This window comes from Cavia porcellus, unplaced genomic scaffold, assembly GCF_034190915.1.
Source record: "Cavia porcellus strain 051 isolate PalLab524CR breed Dunkin Hartley unplaced genomic scaffold, mCavPor4.1 scaffold_20, whole genome shotgun sequence".
Lineage (NCBI taxonomy): Eukaryota > Metazoa > Chordata > Mammalia > Rodentia > Caviidae > Cavia > Cavia porcellus.
Window position 1 is genome coordinate 46511507 of NW_026947503.1, and position 21250 is coordinate 46532756.

Below are 21250 nucleotides of genomic sequence, written 5' to 3' on the forward strand. Positions count from 1 at the left end.
AAACTGTATGCATTTTGAGCCATATAATTTCAACTAAGTATGGATCCAACTGCAACCCATAAATTTTGATATGCAGTATTTGCATTACTAATTAAGAGAAATTAGTTTCTTCTTCAATGTACTTAAGGCCTGGCTATTAAGAGTTACATAAGGAGAAAACAGACAAAAAGGACATGTGACAGACTCCTCCAATGAAGATGCAACACTGTGGGCCAGACTTCTCACCTTATTACCATAAGCACAGAATTTATTTGACTTCAAAGGGTACTAGTCCATGCCTTAGACATAACTAAGTCTACAGGAAAGAAAGGAAACAGGAACACATTCAATGTCACCAAAGAAATCCAGTCAGCAAAATGCAGCCTGAGGAAAAACAGTAGACACTTTAACCTGCATTGTTTAAATAACTATGAAGGAAAAATGATAGAGAACAATTTTACAGTTTAAAAGAAATTTATAGACAAATATACCAACTGTCTTATCTAGACCTTATTTCTATCCTGATATTGAAAAAAGAAAGAAAGAAAAATATACAATGGAAGTAGGAATACTGAATACTAATTGGGTATTTCATTACATTAATAAATCCATGTTAATTTTTATAGGTATGAAAACAAATTTCATTGTTTTTCTTTCCCTTTTCTATGAGTTTTCATCTTCTGAAAGTATATACTAAAATATTTGTAAATGGTATGGCTGAACAAATTTGCTTCTAATCTTATACATCTAATTGTGCACAGAAGGTCAGAAAACAAACTGGTTCTTCTGCTGGGCTGTTCCTGCCATGCTGGCTGGCTCATCCCAGTGCAAATGAGTTAAGTGGGCATGAAAGACCAAAACAGATGCACTAATTTTCAAAGTGATACACTACTTACATTATGTTCTACAGTTCAAACAGGTCAACTGTAGTACAATGTGAAAAGACAACACACAAAAGCACGAATACCCAGAGGCAGAGGTTGGCAGGAGACAAAGAGCATGTAGGTGAAAAAAACTGTCAGGATGAAGTTATGAGGTAAATACATGAGATATTATTACCTGCATTTCTCTTCATACATATTTGTAGTTTTCTATAATAAAAAGAATTTAAAAGGATATCCATATTCAAATGAAGCAAGAAAACATAAAAAGGCTATTCTGTATTAGCAGAGTCCCACTGAAACCAATGGCTGGTCAGAAGGACTGTGTATCTGTGGCCTGCATAAAGCTGTACTTTCTCAGATCTAAGTCATCAGTCTGAAATGTGATATGCAAGCATGTGTCTTGCACCATTTTTTCACTGTTCACATGTATGTGCACTATTTTTTAAAGAGAATAAAACAAAACAAAACAGACCAAAGTAGATCAGAACAAAAACATGAAATCAACACAGGCTTTCAAAGCAAGACAATAGGAAACCTACAGTGGGTACACCATAATGTCTCTTGTTTTCTTCAAAATAGTTGTCCTTATCTTCACACACAATGAATTCAAACAATACAAAAGTAATAGTATAAAACCATTCAAAACAAAAGCATGAAAGCATTACAGGACTTCAAAACCAAACAATAGGAAAATCAACATAGACTACCATAATGTCTCTTATTATCTTCAAAATAGTTGTCCATACCTTAACATATATGGAAATCAAATAATACAAAACAGACTAAAATCACTCTAAACAAAGAACAAAAGCATTACTGGACTTCACAACAAGATGAAAGGAAATTAGCAATGGCTACATAATGTCTCATCTTCTTCAAAGTAGCTGTTATTACCGTCATACTATCATCATCAATAAAATCAATTCTTGGTAAACTCTTTAGGAGAAGTTCTAGGCATGTATAAGCCTATACACGTACATCTATCGTTTCTGTATTAGAGGGAAAAACAAAACAAAACAATATCTTGCAACATTTAAAGTGGTCTAAATATTACAAATTTGTTCACTATCAAAAAGTGACTTATAATGCATAAAGAAGCTACTAGTTAATAAAAGTATCTTTAAGAACTATAGAAAAGATAAAAAGAAAAATGCTTAATAAAATATGTTGACAGTAATAATATACCTTAAGGGAATTGCTAAAATTACAAAACCACACTCTACCAGTAAAAATAATTAGTTGAAGTACTAAGATTTCTAGAAGTATAATGATGATTGGTTGATTTGTTTATTGATTGACGGACTGATTGATTGACTGAGATGCTGAGGATAGAAGCCAGGGCCTACACAGCCTTCTCCTTTCTATTGTGTATTTTGCGACAGTAGGTCACTAAGTTGCCTAGGTTAGGCTTGACCTTGTGAACTTCCAATCATATCTTCTTAGAGCACTGGGATTACAGGGCTTGTGCCACCATGCCTGGCTTAAGGTTTATTATTTTTAGTAGTAACATCATTTTAACTGCAGATTCCTGAAGACTCTATAACTTTCTTCAATAATGTTTAAGTTTCATATTAAGTAATCACTGAATATGAAGTAGGTAAAAAACTTAGGGATAATATCTTTTCATCTAGCAAATTTGTTTAAGCAGTCAACAGATGCTTTATTATAATCTAAGACTTTTACAAACTCTTTACTTTGTTGAAAAATTTGTTTTTCTTTTGAACTCTGCTTTTCACATTTGAGGGCTCCCTATGATATATAGTATTCCTTAGTCATCTGCTTGTTTTTTAATAACAATAACGGAAGACCAAAAGCTGAATATAATTGCGAGTCATCAGCTTGAATTTTCACTGAGTGATTAGTTGGAGAACCAGTATCACTGTAGAGATGTTTTTCTCTAGGACTAGTCAGACTACTCAGAAAAATTCTTTAATTTCTTATCTGGAGAAGGAAAGCCTATCTGCTAGGGTTAATGAAAGTCCTACAAAATAGGTGGCTTGGGAGTCTCTGCAGATAGCATGTACACAGTCACTTAATCTGTTTGATTTCTGCACGGTTCCTTGTTTTAACTGGGCCTAGTGTTCTCTAATTCAGACACCTTATACTATTTTCTTCTTACACTGGTGACAGGGTTGTAAACAGATAAAAACATTTTAGAAAAATGTTTGGTAGGACCAGGGATATAGCTTAGCAGCACAGCAGCACAGTGGCAAGCACAAGGTGAATTACCCCCTACCAGAAAAAACTGTTTGTTAGCACAGGCCAAAGCTATATAAATGTGTAATATAATCCCTCTTCTTCCAACATACACCAAATAAAAAGGAGAGGTTTAAATCCTCCAATACACTTACACAAGAATGCCACAACAGCTTTATTTACGATAGTTAAAAAGTAAAAACCACCCAAATGTCTAACAATGTATAAATAAGCTACTGTATATCCATACAAAAGTCTACTACATTGCAGTGGAAAAAATTCAAAGTCTGACATATGCAAAACTATAAATGTCAAAGACATTTTAAAAAGTATTTTTTCTATATGGATCAATTTATAACAAGTTAAATAAAAGATACAGTTTAGAGAAGTCAAAACAATGGTGGTCTCTGAGAGTGGGAGCAATGACTGGAAAGGTATTAAGTAAGGCAATTTTCAGGAGTGATAGAAATGTTCTTTCTTGGTTTGGATGATGGTTACACAGGGGTGCACATAAAGAAAGCTGTATCTTTACAACTGTGTATTTCACTGTTTAAAGTTACATATAACTTACATCTTTTTCTGAAATATTGAATACATGAATATTTTGGTAATAATGAAGTTTAAAATGTCTCACTAATCCATTAACATAAACAACTATATTCCAATGACTGAAATAACAAGTTATTTAATCAGCAATATCTTAAGACATTATTTATTTGTTTTGTATTGGGTTTTCTGAGACAGGTTTTCACTATGCAGACTGGCCTCAAACTCACAATAGTCTTCCTACCTCAGCCTCCGCAGTGCTGGGTTACATGCATGTGCCACTATGCCCAACTTGAGATATTATTTAACAGCATTTAACTATGTTTTAAATGCAGTAAGCAGTAATTTGGTGATGTATCATACACTTTAAGGCGCACCCAACACTAAATTACAGTTCGCTGGGAATTCACTGAAAACACTTTTCATTCAAGTCCTACCAGGAGCATACAAGGTACTTACCCTTCCAACCTGACATCTGGTAAACTTCTGTTGAGTGCAATCATCTCACTTGCCATTAAATTGAACTGGTTGATTTTAAACATTTCTTTCATTTTCTCTTGATCCTCTTTAGGAATGACGACTGGTTTCCCCATTTCTCCAGGGCCTTCATGAGGCTTTTGTACTGGCTCTAAAACTAAGAATAAGAAGAAAACTTACCTAACAATTTCAAAGCAATTGATTCACACTGTTGCCCTTAACAACAAGAGCCACTTCTGGGCCGCCCCCTCTCCCAGTCTGTTAATACCTCATGTGGCTGCACTGTCCCCCACTTCCATGCTGATACTCCAACTCAGAACCTCCTCACTTTGTCCTGTGTATCTGAATTACTGTACAGTTTTGAACTCCCATCTCAAATATTACCACACTGATCTTCCTAAAGTATAACCTTTACTGTTACTCTCATGGTCTCATGAAGTTCAACCTCTGTAACACAGAATTTAACTTAACTTGCCAAATCAATCACCTGCTAGGTACTCCTCTTCAACCCCTCATCCTTCAGCCCAATGGCCATTCACCACTTTTCTTCAAATATGCCTCACATTCTTTTGCTTCTGTGCCTTTGTTCACAAATATCGTCTCCCTTAACATGCCCTTTCCATTCCTATCTTGGCCATATGAAACCCCAATTGGTCTTTAAGCCCAACTAAAATGGCTTGTATTGCCTGCAGTCTTCCTGAATCGTTCCACAGGAATCATCTGCTATTCTCAGCTACCCCATCATTTCATCTAGGATTCTTATGTCTCAAATCAATTCCTGTGTTTAGAATAATAACTGCTACACTTGTTACACACCTTTCTACATTAGACTCTTCCTACAGTGTCTTTTTTGGTTGGAATTTGATTCAGTCATGCTGCTATGGAGTTTAACATAATGTTTTACAGGAGGTTTGTAACTATATTTTGGATTAATATGTCAAAAAAATCAACTGCCATTCAAAAGAAGTCAAATCCTAGACTTGATAATAGCAGATGCTTTAGCAAGGTTTATGAAGGAAGACCATTACAAATGATAATTCTAAATAAAAGTAATGTTATTCTGTGATGTTATATTTCACATATAAAAACAGACTAATGTTCCACATCAGTACTTCCCAAACTTGTTCCTTGTTATACACTTTCAAGATGTTAGTAAGTGTGAGATATGCGGGGCAGAGGTCTTAGTAAGTAATCCAAGAAAAATAAGTTCTTAGCTTTATTTACACTTGGAAAATACTAAGTTATCTAAGAGATGGATAGAGAATTTGGTGATGCCAAGAATGTAATGAAAATGTGTTTTGTACATTACTTGTTTAAACCTGAAAGTTATATTCTCTGTCAGTGTTTTTTAGGCATTTTCAAAATTTCTCTAAGAATAATGACATCAAGGAAGTAAAAAAAGCACCTCTTCAGTCAGCCTTCATCTGCCCAAGAAGAGCACCAGTTGGAAAGACCGTTCAGGAGGATGGTTTTTGAGATGGTGTGGTAAAAAACAGCTTACCAATACCAGGAATGCAGGATGTGCAACTATTCAATGTGTTCTTAAGAGCTCTTTCCAGAATATAAAAATCTGTGTCACAGACCATTAGGAAAAAACACCCTGAACTAGTGATGCACACCCATAATCTCAGCACTCAGGAAAGTGAGGCAGGAAGACTGCCATGAATTTGAGGCCAGCCTTAGCTATACAGTGAATTCAAGACTAGTTTGGAGTACACAGTATAACCCTATATCAAAGACCAAACCAAATCAGTGATGCATAATAATTTTCCCCTGTTCTTAAGAGGGACATTCAGAAATTAAGAAGTAATTTTTGAGATTATATGAAACTCAACTAACACAGTTTGAAAAAAAATTCTGTGTCTGCCAAGAAATAAGCTCTTTAAATATGAGTTGTTCAACAAGTGTAATAAAACCTATAATACAAATATAGAAGTATGTTCCAGATAAGCTTTTAGAGCTTTAAAATAATAAATCATAAAACAAGAATTGGTTCTATTTACTTGTCACTGAAACTAAAGAACATCAACAGATTTTGGGATTGAAACATTCAGGAATAAATAAAAAAGAGCAAAGGTGACAATGATCTTTTATGGATGATTCAAATGACATAAAGATTAGGTAGAAGATATCCAGTGGCCATGATTACAAATATCTTTCTGTTATCTTAGCCCTGTTTTAATATAAGATGATGCTTTAAAGGAAAGTTAAAATGGAAACATGCTGCTCAGTTTTTAATTTAAGAGTACTAGGTTACATGCATACCACCTATAACATGTTTTTGCTGATGATAAAAAAAAAAACAAGGCTTTGGATACAAATACCAACTCACAGGAGACACAGGGACATGATAAAACAAGATGAAAAGGAATACAAATCTAGGGTAACTGGAAAAGAAAACTAATCCAATTTCTTTTTCAATAACAAAAACAATAATGAGGGTTTGGGGACAAAGAGAAAGAGATACATGTCACAAAGGACAATTCTTAAAGCCAGATTATGGAAGTGTAATTTTCTATTCCCTTTTTCTTTATTTTAAACTCCCATGTGGAGACATAAAAGAAGTTTTAAGAAAGTATTACTGTAAGTGCTGCAAAGTATAAATTTGATTATTTACAGCATAAGAAACTGTATGACCAAAAACTTTAAATTTTGTATCATCACTGTTGGCCTTGACATCTTAAAGAATCAGGCTATAATATGCAACACATATAATCCTACTGCTGTAATGTTATATAAATCTGATCATCTGGTTCAATAATCTAAACTTTAGTATAGGGCCTACTTATATAATGTATTAGTATGACATGAGATTTCAGAGCCACATTTAAGTTAACATTAATCAAAATTATATGACTACTAGATGACTTACAGGATCCACTATGATATTCTAATAAAGAAATGATAATGTCCCTACATGGATTACTAAATAACTTCCCTTAGCAAAGAGGGCAGGATGAAATGCCTATGAGTAATGATACTTTAACTACTAATGTACTTATAGTATTAGAAAGCAACCATCAACAAAAGGCAGGTATTATTTTATTTCTACATACCTTATCTGCAGTCTTTTATGTACATTTTTAAAAGTGAGGTTAGGGAGTGGTGATGTGGCTCAACAGTAGAATATGTGCTGAGCTAGCATTTGGCCTTTGTTTCCACATCCAGCATCAAAATCAACAAAACAAGTGAGTTTAGGTTTTTATTTGAAACCAAATGAAATAGCTCTTGGATGTCATTTCATAAGCAGAAAAAAAATTCCTAATAAAACTTCACATGTAAAATAATTTCTAAGAATCAAATCAGTGACTTCCAAGAAGATGACAGAGTGGTAAGCAACAACAAATCTACTCCTCAGAATCCAGACAATGGAAAAATAGCAACCTGGGGAAGAAGAGGAGGAGGGAAGTGGATTCCCAGGACCCAGAAAGGATCTGAAGGGAAAATGAGAATTCACAGACAAAGTGAAGAGACAGTCAGACCTTGTGCAGAAAAAGGAGGAGGCAATCTGCACTTTCTTGTGGCTCCTGGGTTTGTGATATGAGAAAGAAGGCTCAAATCTCCAGTGACAGTAAAAACAGGAGACTCCAGAGGCCTCCAGGTAGAAACACTACAGTGGAATGGAGAAGTGGCAGCTGGAGAAGTGAACGATGGCAGCTGGTGAGTGACTTCAGTCTAAGCAACTTCTGTGTCTCTGGAGAGGGAGCTCAGTTGGATGTTATTTTAGGGAAGGGCCAACTAAACCTGGGGCTTGCAGTAGCCATGGGTTGGCTTCATCTCAGGGCTCTCAGTGTTGAAACTCCACAGTGACTGGGTAAGAGACAATGGCAGGACAGGTCTAAGGTCAGGAAGCCATGGTCAAGCCAGCAAGAGACACCTGAGTATTGCAGGTTGAATTCTACTGATTTGATTGTAGTTCGGTGCACGATGAGAGACACAGGTCTAGGTTTAATGTGCACCATGTGCAAAGCCAATTTTCCTAGAACCATTTATTAATGAGATTTTCTCTTCAGTGAAGGTGTTTGGAATTGTCTGTGCATCATCTGTTTTGTTCTACTGCTCTTTGCGTTTCTCCCCCCACCCCCACCCCAACCATGCAATTTTTATCACAGTAGCTTTGTAGTATAATTTCAAGTCAGGGATTGTGATGTCCCCTGCTTTGGCTTTATCGCCTAGAATTACTTCTGCTATTTTATGTCTCTTCTGATTCCATATGAATGTTAGAATTGTTTTCTCTAATTTTGTGAGGTATGCTCCTGGCATTTTGACTGGAATTGCATTAACTCTGTAAAACAGTTTTGGAAGTATGGCCATTTTAACCATATTGGTTCTGCCTATGCAAGAATGAGGGCTATCTTTCTATTTCCTGATAACCTCTTCTATCTCCCTTTTCTCAAAGTACTACAGTTTTCTTTTCTTTTCCTTTTTTTTTCTTTTTTTGTAGTTTTCAATGTATAGGTCTTTCATGTCATTTGATTTATTCCTAGGTATTTTGTTTTTCTTGATGCTATTGTGAAAGGTATTGTTTCTCTAATTTCTCTCACAGTGAGTTTGTTATTCATGTCCAGGAATGCTACTGATTTTTGAGTGTTGATTTTATGTCCTGCTATGTGCCAAATTTAGTTATTAATTCTAGGGTCTGCAATATAGAGTATAATCAACAAAAAAATGCTAAAACTTCTTCCTCTCCTATCCATGTTTGTTTTATTTCTTTCTCTTATATAATTGCTCTGGCTAATGTTTCCAGAACTATATTGAACAGGACTAGTGGTAGTGGACATACTTGTCTTCTTCCTGATTTTAGAGTGAAAAGTTTCAGTTTTTAACCATTTGAATGTTACATGCTGTTACAGAAAAGAAACAAATCACCTATAAAAGAAAGACCATCAAAATCACAACAGACTTCTTGACATAAACTCTTAAAATCAAGGAGAGCTTGTAGTGAAGTATTTCAAGCCTTCAAAGAAAACAACCTCCCACTTGGATTGATGCACACCAAAATTTTAGCTTTCAAAATTGATGGAAAATATCAAGAACAACTGAAGAAATTTATAACCACCAAACTAGCACTCCTAAATGTTCCAAAGGATTTTTTTTTTTTTTTTTTTTTTTTGTGCTGGGGATTGAACTCACGACCTCAAGTTTGCCAAGCAGGCACTTTTACCGCTGAGCTAAACCCTGGCCCTCTGAAAGATATTCTTAAGAAAAAAAAAAAAAAAAAAGAAAGAAAAGAAAAGAAAACAAAGACAATTCCAAGAATCCCAATAGAAAGAACAGTCCAGGCAAAGAAAACAATTAAACAAAAGGGAAAAAGAGGTAACCAATGATAGGAAAACAATATGACAAGAGTAAGTTAATACATATCAGTTACAACCATCAATGTAAATGGTCTCAAATCACCAATCAAAAAATAAGACTGGCCAAATGGATCAAGAAACAAGATCCAACAGTATGCTGCATACAAGAAAAAATAAATTCATAGAAGTCTGAAAGTAAAATACAAACTACATGACATACCTTTGAATATATTTTAATAAACCATTAAAATTTCTAATTGATATTTGTCTCATGGAAGAAGATATAACAAAGTTACAACTTCCTGTCCTGAGTGCTGCACTGGTCTGCAGGGCTGCAATTTCTAATCTGTTTCAGCCTCCAAGAGTGCTGGACTATAGGCTTGCTAATCTAATTCTCCATCAACAGAACTCTACTATTTTAGATAGTCTGAAATTCAAAATGCAAGTATAAAACTACAAGAGAATGATTCAGCAAAACAAAACAAGCCCCTCTGGAATAAATCAAGGACTGACCCTCTATTTCTTTAAGTAAGTAGGTAACAAAGTTAAGAATCCCCAAAAACTGTTAAATATACCAAAAATCTTCTAAGAGGCTTTCAGCAAAATCATAAATAACACTAAGTAATTCTGCTTAAATCTAGGAGATCTTTATTATAATGTTAAGAAGAGATTTTGGTAGATTTTACCAAATTAGCACTGAGTTGAATGTTCAGAAATAAGATTCTTACAGTATTGAAACAATTACTCTGAGTCTCATTTGCTCCACTTTTTTGCTTTCTGGCTTTCATATAACATGGAAAATGAAAGTCCTGGAGGCTCTATTAGAGACTTCTAGAACATGTGATGTATATGCCAATTTCACTACATGCTACTGAGCACCCTTCCCTGTACCCTTCAGTAAAAGATGTCTTCAGAGACACCACTGCCATTTGTCATCAACAGAACCTTAATAAGAAACATCAGGGTTCTGACTGCACTTGGGATCTGTCAACAACCAATGCACTGAAACTTCAAATTAAGGCAAGTTTTTCAAACTCTTCTTATTAACATCAACCAACTTCTTTCCCTGACTTATTCTCATCTTTTCCCTTCATCTTTGTAATACTACAGACACAGTCTTTAAACTAGCTACTCCAAAGACCCATCAAAAACACTGCCCCTCAAGACCATGTCCTCTTAGCTACTTAGCTTCTGGCTGTGGCCCATTCCTCTTACTTCACTCTTCCATGGGTGACTTCCATCTCTGTAAGTCCCACAGAACACCATACACTCTAAGGTCAAAAACCTCTTCATTACCTTTTTCTACTCCAGATTTCACTCAAATTCAGCTCTCCCAAAGCCTATTAACCTTGCAAACTTTTCTGGGCGAACTGTTCATTCACCTTTTCTCCAGTGACAATGATGTTATTCCTAGCTCCACATGGCTATTTTCAAGCTATTTCTCCTTTACTCTGTACTTCTGTACTTTATGCAATATGTACTCCTTTTCTTTGAAGATTATGACACTAGTGGTTTTCACACCCATATTAACCTTAAGATCTTCCTGAAGAAAATTCTTTACTTGTGTTTTGAAATCATACTGTCTCATCTGCTGAAAATTTCGTCTTTCAAGTATCTTTTTTTCCTCTTTAAATCATCTCCTATATATACACACAAAGAACAGCAATTTTGGTTCCATTCCTTTTTTTAAAATCTTGTATATTATCTCTGCTTCATGCTAAAGCTTCCCAAAACTAAGTTACACATGTGCAGTACTTCACAGGTATATCAAATTCCTTGCCTGCCACATTCACACTCACTCTAGTGACACTTGCCAGGGTCACTAGAAAACCCTTTACCTTGCCAGGGATTTAGCTCAGCATAAGCGCCAGTCTGGCAAGTGCAAGGTCGTGAGCTCAATCCCTGGTACCAAAAAAAAGAAAGAAAGAAAGAAAGAAAGAAAAACCTTTACAAAATCTATCAGAAAACTCTAATCTTTGTCTTAAGCAAAATCTATATAAATACCACTTCTGAGCTTCCCTGACCTAAAATCTCATGAAAACTGCTCCTTTTCGAAGAGCCCCACCTCTTATCAATCAGAAACCCTTGAAGGTCACCTTAAACCACTGGTTTAAGAACCATATGCCACATATGCCACAGCAGGCTGTTTATACCACTGAAATCTCTAAAAGGTTCACATTACAAAATCTTTTTCTCTTTTATTCCCAAATATTCAGTGCTCTCCAAATTATGTAAATTGCATTATTAAAGTATCATTTTAGTGTAGGCCATACACACTCTTCCAAGCCTTCACCAATACCTTAGTTCACATGACTTTGCTGTCTGTCTCATTTTCTTGCAGTTCAACAGTCAGATGACTACTAATACATTTTTCTGAAAATCCAGATCAGATCACATGACTTAACTCCCTTGTTTAAAATCCTTCAATGGAATGCCACTGGCTACAGGATTAAGTCCAAAATCTTCACAATGCCATAAGGATTCTGTAGCATTCATGATGTGGTGTTTGCCACCTCAAATGCTGTAACCCATGCTCTAATTCATCAGCTCTTCCTTGCTTATCTTGGAGACTTCTTTCTTTAGTTTAATAGTTCTTCATCTCCTTCATCAAATTTAATAAATGCCTGAATTTATTTGTAGGTTTCAATTCACAGAGTTTAAAACTGAGTTTTCCAAGTCTCCTCCACCCAATATACCACTACTGTCTACCTAGGTCCTTCGTGTTCTGTTTTCCACAGCTTTGCAGTGATCTCACTGCAGCCTTATTCTACAGCCTGACCTTAAGCTCTTCCTAGAAGTACTAAATGGCCATCTATAGTATCAACCAAAGGAACTTTTCATATCACATTTATCTATAAAAGCTTCTTCCTCTTTGGAATGAGATGGCAGGAAAAAATCTTTTTGATATCTGATAACATAAATTTTATGTTCCACTCAGCATTATGGCATCTTACAATTTTGATAGTTACACCTATGTATGAGATTCCCTATATCATTTGGCAATATGAGCTGTAGAAAATTAACTACATTTAATACTGAATACAAAAACTGAATTTAGATGTTCGATAATGATACTTTAATAATTCTAGCTGTTAGAAAAAACCACTACAGAATTGTTGGAAATATGATCATACACACACACACACACACACACACACACACACACACACAGAGTGCAGTCACTATACACATAATCTTTATTTAGATTATAATTAATCTAAAAGTTAAAATTTTTTATTATTCAAATATAAAACTAGTGATATAATTATCAAAACAATTATATTATGTCACTCACCATCCCCGGCAGGAAGTCCTCTCTCCTTTTTCTCATCACATTTGTTGCATTCACTGAAGTAAAGCAGCAGGAACATATCCAAGAGTACCCAAATCAAGGAGGTGGCTAGGACCACCTTGCAATATGCAAATTTTCTCATGGCACTTTAAGTCAAATGAAAAATTTTAAAATACATATATATATATAAATATATAAAAATCATGAAAATTATCCCAATCCAGCTTCATCAGAAATCACGTTCATACCCTATAAAGAGAAAAGAGAAGAAATGACTTAAAAATCAAAACCTAGAAAATGAATTATATGGTTAATTTAATATTATGAACATTGAGAAATATGACTTAATTTGATTAGTATAACATTTCATGATTATACATATAACTCTTACAAAACAATATCCAAGGAAATGGGCAAAGAATATAAACAGGCAACACAACCAGCCTGCCTCCCTGGTAAGTGGCTATGCTGTGGCAGGCTGCAGCAGCTCCAGGGGGAGAACCATTGTCTCCTCAGATCCGTGCCATGTTGAAACTTAGGACACTGGGAAACCAAACAAGCAGCTTACCTCCCTGGTAAGTGGCTGTGGTGTGGCAGGCTGCAGCAACCCCAGGGGGAGAACCACCAGCGTCTCCTGAGATCCGTGCCATGTTGGAATTTAGGAGGCTGGGAAACCAAGCAAGCAGCTCACTTCCCTGGTAAGCGGCTGTGGTGTGGTGGGCTATGGCCCTTCCAGGGGGAGAACCACCAGTGTCTCCTGAGATCCACACCATGGGAAACCAAGTAATCAGCCTGCCTCCCTGTTAAGCAATAGTGAGCCTACCCATGCACAGGCTTAGAGTCAAACATCCCACTTCCCTTGCCCCCCTTTAGCAAATGGGAACCAGAGATCTGACCATCTTTTGGGAGGTTGACCATATGCAATATAGCAAATAAGGGGGATTTCCTTTTAACATCTTCCTGAAGGCAAATATTTTTACTACTGGTTTGCTTTAGTCTGATTAATGGTACTGTTCTGTTCAATATTCTGTTTTGATAAGTTCTACAGTGTTCTGTACTTCATTTTATTTTGCTACCCATGATTCAAAGAACTAATGTGATGATAACGAGATATACTGTGATACCTATTGCTGTTATCCCGGTAACCTGCTGTGAAGTTCAGTATCGATTTCACTACACTGTCTCAACTGGCTTTGTTTTGTATTTTACTACCTTCAAAACAATAAAAAAAATTTTTTTTAAAAAGAAAAACATACAGGATCATCAAAAAAATATATATAAACAGGCACTTTGCAGAAAGGATACATACATAGCCAACAAATGTATGGAAATGTGCTCAATTCCCCGTAACTAGACACATTAACAGTGAACTTTTGTTTTACACCCATCAAATACATTAGCCTTAACTCTCTATTCAAATACTTTATTAAATTTTAAGGCAAAAACCAAACTACTAGTTGTCATAAGAGTTTAAACAACCAATGATCCCAGCCTAGTTCAACCTCCAGAGATCCCAGACCCAAAGGTTCTCCTGGTAACCTGTACTGCAGCAGTTTATGAGACTAATTCTTGCCTCAATTTGTCATTGAAACCCATCCTAAAAACTCTACAGTGATTATCACCCAGGAGACATGGGAGACAATATCATAAGACCTGAGACCTAATCTTGTTTTTCACTTTGTTCATTTTAGTTTCTATCTTCAACTCGCCTATCTCCCCTTATTCTTTTATATCATAAGACAATGACTGACAGACATCACCAAATCTGGAAATTCATTTGGAAACAATAGTTCTCATCATAGAAACTAATAATTTTATATGTTGAGCTACTTCACATAAAAAGCTACCTCTTCTGGTTACTGCCAAGGAATCTGAGTACTGATGCAATGGACTTCAAATGTCGTAGTTTCTAAAATACAATTTTTTAGTTAATGTGTAATAGACCTAAATATGCCTGACAAATCTGCCTTTTCCTCTCCCTCAGGAGAAAGGAAAGGCATGTCAGCACAAAGATCCGTACACAAATCTTTATTGCAGTTTAATCATAATCATCAAAATCTGGAAACAATCCAAATATCCCTCACTTGGTGAATGAATAAGCAAATTATGGGAGAGGTTCAGCATCTCTTATCTGAAATGTGTGGATCAGAACTGTAGAACAGATCTGAATTTTTCACATTGTACAATAATTTCCATGGGCTTTACAGGTGTAGCATCCCTAATCTGAAGTATGAAATGCTTCAAGATCTGAAACTCTCTGGGTGTCACACTGGCACTCGTGTCACATTTCAGAGCATTTTTGATTTCACATTAATTGCTCAACTTGTACAGTTTGTCTAAAAAGTTCATATAAAAACAGTATAGTTTGTATAAATATTCAGAAATGCATCAATAAATGATTGCTATTAGTATTTCCTCAAGTATTACCCCAAGTTTAAAGGTTAGGGGAACAAGTTTATTATACGGGGTGCTGATGGTATGGCTTGCTATGAAGTTTATTGGTTCAAATATTTTCACTCAGGACAAACTCTGATACCTTGATTAGTATACCAATTCCTGAGGTAATAAATCGAACTAACTTCTTGCAATATCTTGAAAGTTTATGATTTTTCCAAAGATATGCTCAAATACAATGAACCTGACAAATACAGAAAAGGATAAACTCACATCCCAGTTAAACTCTATTATTCCTTTCAGTCTTCAAGAATAGATTTATCATGTTTTAAAGCAAGTCTGTAATTATCTATTTTGACTGAAATGCTATAATGTCTTAAATAACCTTATTATGCGGGGGGGGGGGGGGTTGGTATGACTATTAAGTGGCAGCATGCAAGACCTCCATGGTCATGCTGGTTTGTGTGTGTGTGTGTGTGTGTGTGTGTGTGTGTTTTGTTTTTGTTTTTGTTTCTTGAGACAAGGTCTGCTATGTAATACAGATTGGCCTTGAACTAACTATGTGGCCCAGGCTGGCCTTGAACTCACAGCAATCCTCCTGACTTAGCCTCCCAAGTGATGGTATTACAGGCATGCACTATCACACCTGACTGAAAATTTTTTTTTAATAATATGTTTGGCAGACATTTTAAATCCTCTTCCCACCACAAACATAGAGCAGCACATCTTAGGCAACATAACATTTTACTGCTCACTTAATATCTACAAAGGAGGTATTTAAAAAGGTTACATATATACTCAATATTTGCAAAGGAGGTATTTAAAAGGGCCACATATATTTTTTTAAAAGACATAAAAATGTATGAATCAAGGAAGTTTCCTGGCTCATGACAGGACTTTGTCCCCTTCCCTTTCCCTCCTTCTATGGTTTCTTCTGTAACAAATCCAGTCCCACAGCCATAGGTTAGTCAAATGACCTACCTAGGCCAACCACAGGACCTGACTCCTTGGCCTCTTAAATCACAAAGGCCCACCTATAGTCAAAGAATAGAGACTAAGCAGAAGCATGCAAAATGAGAGGCAGAAGGCCATAATGATGATCAAGTCCTTGACTCACAGCTTTGTGATCACTTAAGAATCCTATCAAGGGGTGGCAGTTTAGCTCAGTGACATGAGCACCTGCCTGGCAAGCGTGATGTCATGAGCTCAATCCTCGGAACCAAAAAAAAAAAAAAAAAAGAAAAAGAAAAAGAATCAATACTCTTTGCTTACTTAAGAGTCTGAACTGGCCTCCTGATACAACCAAAATGCTCAGGAGATTAAGGGAGGGGCATGGAGGTTAGGATTCTATAAGCAAAATCAAGAAGGCTCTGGTGCACTGATAAATTTCCTTTACCCTCTACTCATCATGGTTCTGGTGCACTGATGAATTTCCTCTTCTCTCTACTCAACATAAAAATCTATACAGTATATATAAAACTTGTCATAGAAATAAATAATCACAACACAACACACAGGTAAGAACATAATCTTTGAAGTTCCCTCCCCAATCTCTTTCCCAGCTCTTCAAAGGTAACCCCTACTCTGAAATTACTACCTTCTTTTGTTCTGAATGTTTTAGTTACATCTGTTTCTGAACTGTCTATACATGGGAAATTCTAAGACTTGCTCCCCCCAATACTGCATTTCTGAAGTTTACTCATATGTTACGTGTAGTCAATTAATTTTCACTACTTAACAGTATTCTGTCACTTGTATTATGGCATCTCTTCTTGTAATAGACATTTAGGTTGTCTCAAGATTTCTGCTATTACAAACTGTAACCATGCCTAAACATGCTTCATGATGCACATGTGTAAGAATATTTATTTAGGGCACGGTGACTGGCAAATACTTTTGGAAAAGGGAAGATAGTAAAGACTTTTGGCTTGTGGGCCGTACCATCATGCAAAACCATTTGAGCCTCATGTAGTACTGTGAAAAAAGCTATACATGACTAACAATATTCTGAGAATTTATGGTCACTAAAATTTGAATTTTACAGAATTTTCACATTACAAACAATTAAGATATTTTTATTTTTTCAACCATTTAAAAATGGATTTTTCAAAACCCTATTCTTCACTCATGAATTAACACACCAATTTCTAATCTAGAATACATACTTGGGGGGTTAATTCAAAGGGTATGCGTATTTTCAACAGGTTGTCCCAAGTGGCTGAAGCAAACTCCCAAGAGCTTTGAGGGATGTTTTTTAACCTTAACAACTTAGTGCAATCAGTAAGTATGCAGTTGGTATCCTAATGTAGTTGCGATTTGTACTTCCCCATCATCCCTAACATTACTGGTCACTCCATTTCCTCTTCTCTAATGTGCCAGCTTTAGTCTGGTGCACTATTCTATTGGGTAGGATTGTCTTTTTCCCACTAGTTGTGAAAACTTTTACACATTTTTGTGTCATTATGTCCTGCAACTATAAGCTCAGTTTATAGCTTACCTTTTTAAAAAAAAAGTTTTAGGATTTCAGTTGTCTAAGTTCTTCTTTGCCTAGAACTCATTAAAAATGCTTTATTTAAAGTTTTTTTAAAGTTCTCCCTTTCCTGTTTGAGTAGGACAATGTCACTATCACCCATGTGGGTAACCAACTGTTTTAGAACTATTTAAAGAAATTCAACTTCTCCCTAAAGGTGCTCAAAACCAATACCGTCATAAACCAAGTTTCTGGGTTTCTGGCATTCAATTTCCTTGATATGCCTATCTCTCTTTAATACTGCCATCATCCTAATGATTATTTTATACTAATTCTTGAAAGACAATAAAGGAAGTCTTCTCTTCTTTCACTATGTTTTTAGGAGTACCTTGGCTACTTTTACCACATCAGTCTTTCTTAAAAAATATTACAATCAACTTTTCAAGCTCTACCAAAAAAGAAAAGCGGTGTGATTTAAATAGATTGAAACAAACCTATAAATAATTGAAAAAAATTGTTTTTACAATAGTGAATATTCAAATCCATAAGTTCTATTTCTCCATTTATTTGGAACTCAATGTTTCAGTTAATCACTATTTTCTCTTAAAGACGTAACACAAATATTTGTCATAAAACATGTATTTTAGAATCTTTTCTCCACCTGAAATGATACTATTCTGTTGTTAATTTACAGAAATGCATTTGCTTTTTATTGATTTTAAATTCAGTCAACTTTCTGGGTCTTCTAGTACAATACTGAACAGAGGAGATAATAGGCACCCATGCTTTTCTCCTGGTACTTTTTTAGGGGGTGCAGGAGGAGTCTTTTTGAGAAAGGGTTTTGCTATGCGGTTCAGGCTGGACTTGAACTCTCTTTGTAGCCCAGGCAAGCCTTGAACTTATAGGAACCCTCCTATGTTAGCCTCCTGAGTGCTGGGATTACAAGTGTGCACCACCATGCTTGACCTTCAATTTTGATATTGAAAGGCATATTTTGTTATTATAAGGCAAAGAATGAATGCAGGTACTATGACTGACCACTTTATTACTTAAAATTATATCCCATCTACCACAAAAGGAGTCTAGTAGTTAAAAAATTTTAAAGAGTGTCTTAGTTCTTTCTCTTATTGCTGAGACAAAATACCCAACACCCACTGTTAAAGGAGAAAAGGTTTATTTCAGTTCACTGTTGGTAGAGGTTTTAATTCACAGTCAATTGATTCCAAGGCAAGGTGGCATGGCAGAGGGATATCATAGAGGAGAAACAGTCCATGACAAAGCAGGCCAAAGCAGAAGGCACCAAAACAGCAAAGTAGTAAGTGACAGCAGCAGTCCTCTTTCTGTCCCTTATATTCCACTCAGGTTATCCACCCAGGTTACACCCAGGTGGGGCACCCTTAATCCCATACCCTTGATCCAGTCACCTCTAAAAATTCTACCTATGACCATATGAGGCTTTGAGGGGAACATCTAAATACAGGCCATAACAAATGGTTGTGATGGAACAACTCTAAGAAAATAAAAAATCATAAATATTATAAAAAAGAAATTGATGCTGGGAAAACGAGTAACACTTAAGAGAAGTTTTAAAAATTCCAAAAATACTTTTGAAAGGACATCATTACAATAAAGGCATAATTTTTATGTCTATTATATTGCTTCTTTTAAAAACAGTACAATATTTTTGAATCACAACTCATTTCAAATTCTCTGCATATATTGTACACTGAGTCTTCACTAAAGATGTTTTTAATACTTCATCAGGTACTATGTAGATGGCCACAGCATGAAGGAAAAGACCATTCACCTCATCACCTAATCACATTGTTCTAAGAGATGTGCAGGAAAAGGGACATCCAGACAGGGAAGTTTCCAAATAGGTTTTATCAGTAAGACAGCATAAGATATACAAGATTTTGTTTTAATTTTTTCCAAAGCTGTTTTGCTTCTATCTTTCCTTTACCTACCACTTTTAATGGCTTTCCACTGTCATTCAGTCAAGAGTTTTTTCACTGATCTTTTTATCTTGAAGAACAATGAATGTTAAAGCAGGATCCATACTTGAAAGAATTCTCACCAAAGAAATTCCATGATTCAATAAGTTAGGGAAATGTTTTATGTATGCTCCATTCACTGTAGGAGACTCACAGTTTGTAGTAATGTTGTGCTAAGGGATCTGTCAAGTTCTACAGGTAGGGAAACCTATTTACTCACTTACTTGTCTCCAATATTTAAACACAAGATGACCAAAAATTGCACATTTTTATTAACTTTTATAAGATACCAAGAAACATAAAAACGACAATTTAATCAAATTTATTCAATACCAGAAATGACTTCTTGAAATAACAACTGTACAAGCAACACCTGGGATAGTCAGTATGCAAACAAACATGCTGCCCAAGTGATGCTGAGGTAAACTGTTAAGTAGTTAACTTTTTAAACTTAGAACTTTCCACTTTCAAATAGAAAATTTTCCCCATCCACTTTGTCTTATTTGTATAAAATAAAGCAGACTTCAAACAGCAATAAAGAGCCAGGTGGATGGTTCAGTCTGTAATTCCAGCACTCTGTGAGGCTAAGGCAGGACAACTGCCTAACTGGGGCTTAGAGTCCCTGTCTCGAAATAAAAAAAATCTCATGTGTTTAAAAGCCAATCACAGCCAGATATAGTGGCTACCTGTAATCCTAGCACTCAGAGGTTGAGGCAGGATGATTGCTGTGAGTTCAAGGCCAGCTTGAGCTATATAGTAAGTTCAAGACTAGCCTGAATAGCGTAGTAAAATCCTGTCTCAAAAAGACAAAATATACATACATACATACATACATAAATGTCAATCGTAAGACAGGTCTTTATGAAATAAATGTAAATTTTGTAATATCCTATCTTAAGTGATTTAAACTTTCTTTTCTCTGTGCTGTTCTTTAACATAATATATGTGTGTATATTATACAAACAATTGTGGACAAAACAAAAAATCTAAAAGTCATTATTATATAAATCCCTAAAGACTCTACAAACTTTTCCTCAGAGAAATAAAGTCTGTTAACTACAAGTATGGCTCACTACATTTAAACTGTATAAACAATACAGCATACGCTAACATCTGCTTTCCATCTGGGAATTGGAATTTTGGTATGTACTAGATAGAAGTAGCTACACAACCAACCCCAATAAAAATCCCGAGCACTGAGTCTCTAATGAGTTTCCTTGGTAAAAAAACATTTCACACATGCTGTCACAATTAATTGCTGAAGGAATTAAGCACATCCTGTGTTTCTCTACAGGGAGAGGACTCTTAGAAACTGATGCTTAGTTTCCTTCAGATTTCAGCCCATGCATTTTGCCCTTTACTAATACTTCTTTGTATCCTTTTGCAGAAATAAATCTTCGCTGTTAGTACTACTATGTGCTGAAGCCTGTAGGTCGTTCCTAGTTAATCACTGAATCTGAGAATAGTCTTAGGAACCTCTAACACAGTATATTAAAATTTAAGTGTTTATTAGGTCAAATGCTGAAATTCAAATTTGAATTCCAAAAACTGTTGTATGAATCTAGAAAAACTATTTGCAAAAATCTGAGTTTCTTTATTTCTTTAAGTGAGAAAAACATACCTACATCATAGTTCAATTGCAATAAATTAAATAAAGGAATGCATTAACATTCATACTCATTAACATTCATATAAATGGTAAATATTAAATGGTATTTCTA

The 21250-nt window shown here is 35.4% G+C and overlaps 1 protein-coding gene across 3 annotated transcripts in view; it reads right to left on the bottom strand.

Moving 5' to 3' along the window:
* Galnt1 (polypeptide N-acetylgalactosaminyltransferase 1) overlaps window positions 1-21250 on the bottom strand; it is a 111734-nt gene that overhangs the window by 55282 nt on the left and 35202 nt on the right. For all 3 annotated transcript variants that reach the window (XM_063231767.1, XM_063231768.1, XM_013157178.2), the window contains exons 2-3: window positions 12675-12920; window positions 4065-4239 (exon numbers count right to left, since the gene is read on the bottom strand). In XM_063231767.1, the coding sequence (XP_063087837.1) occupies window positions 4065-4239; window positions 12675-12813 (314 nt within the window). In that variant the 5' untranslated portion in view covers window positions 12814-12920. The remainder of the gene's footprint in view (window positions 1-4064; window positions 4240-12674; window positions 12921-21250) is intronic.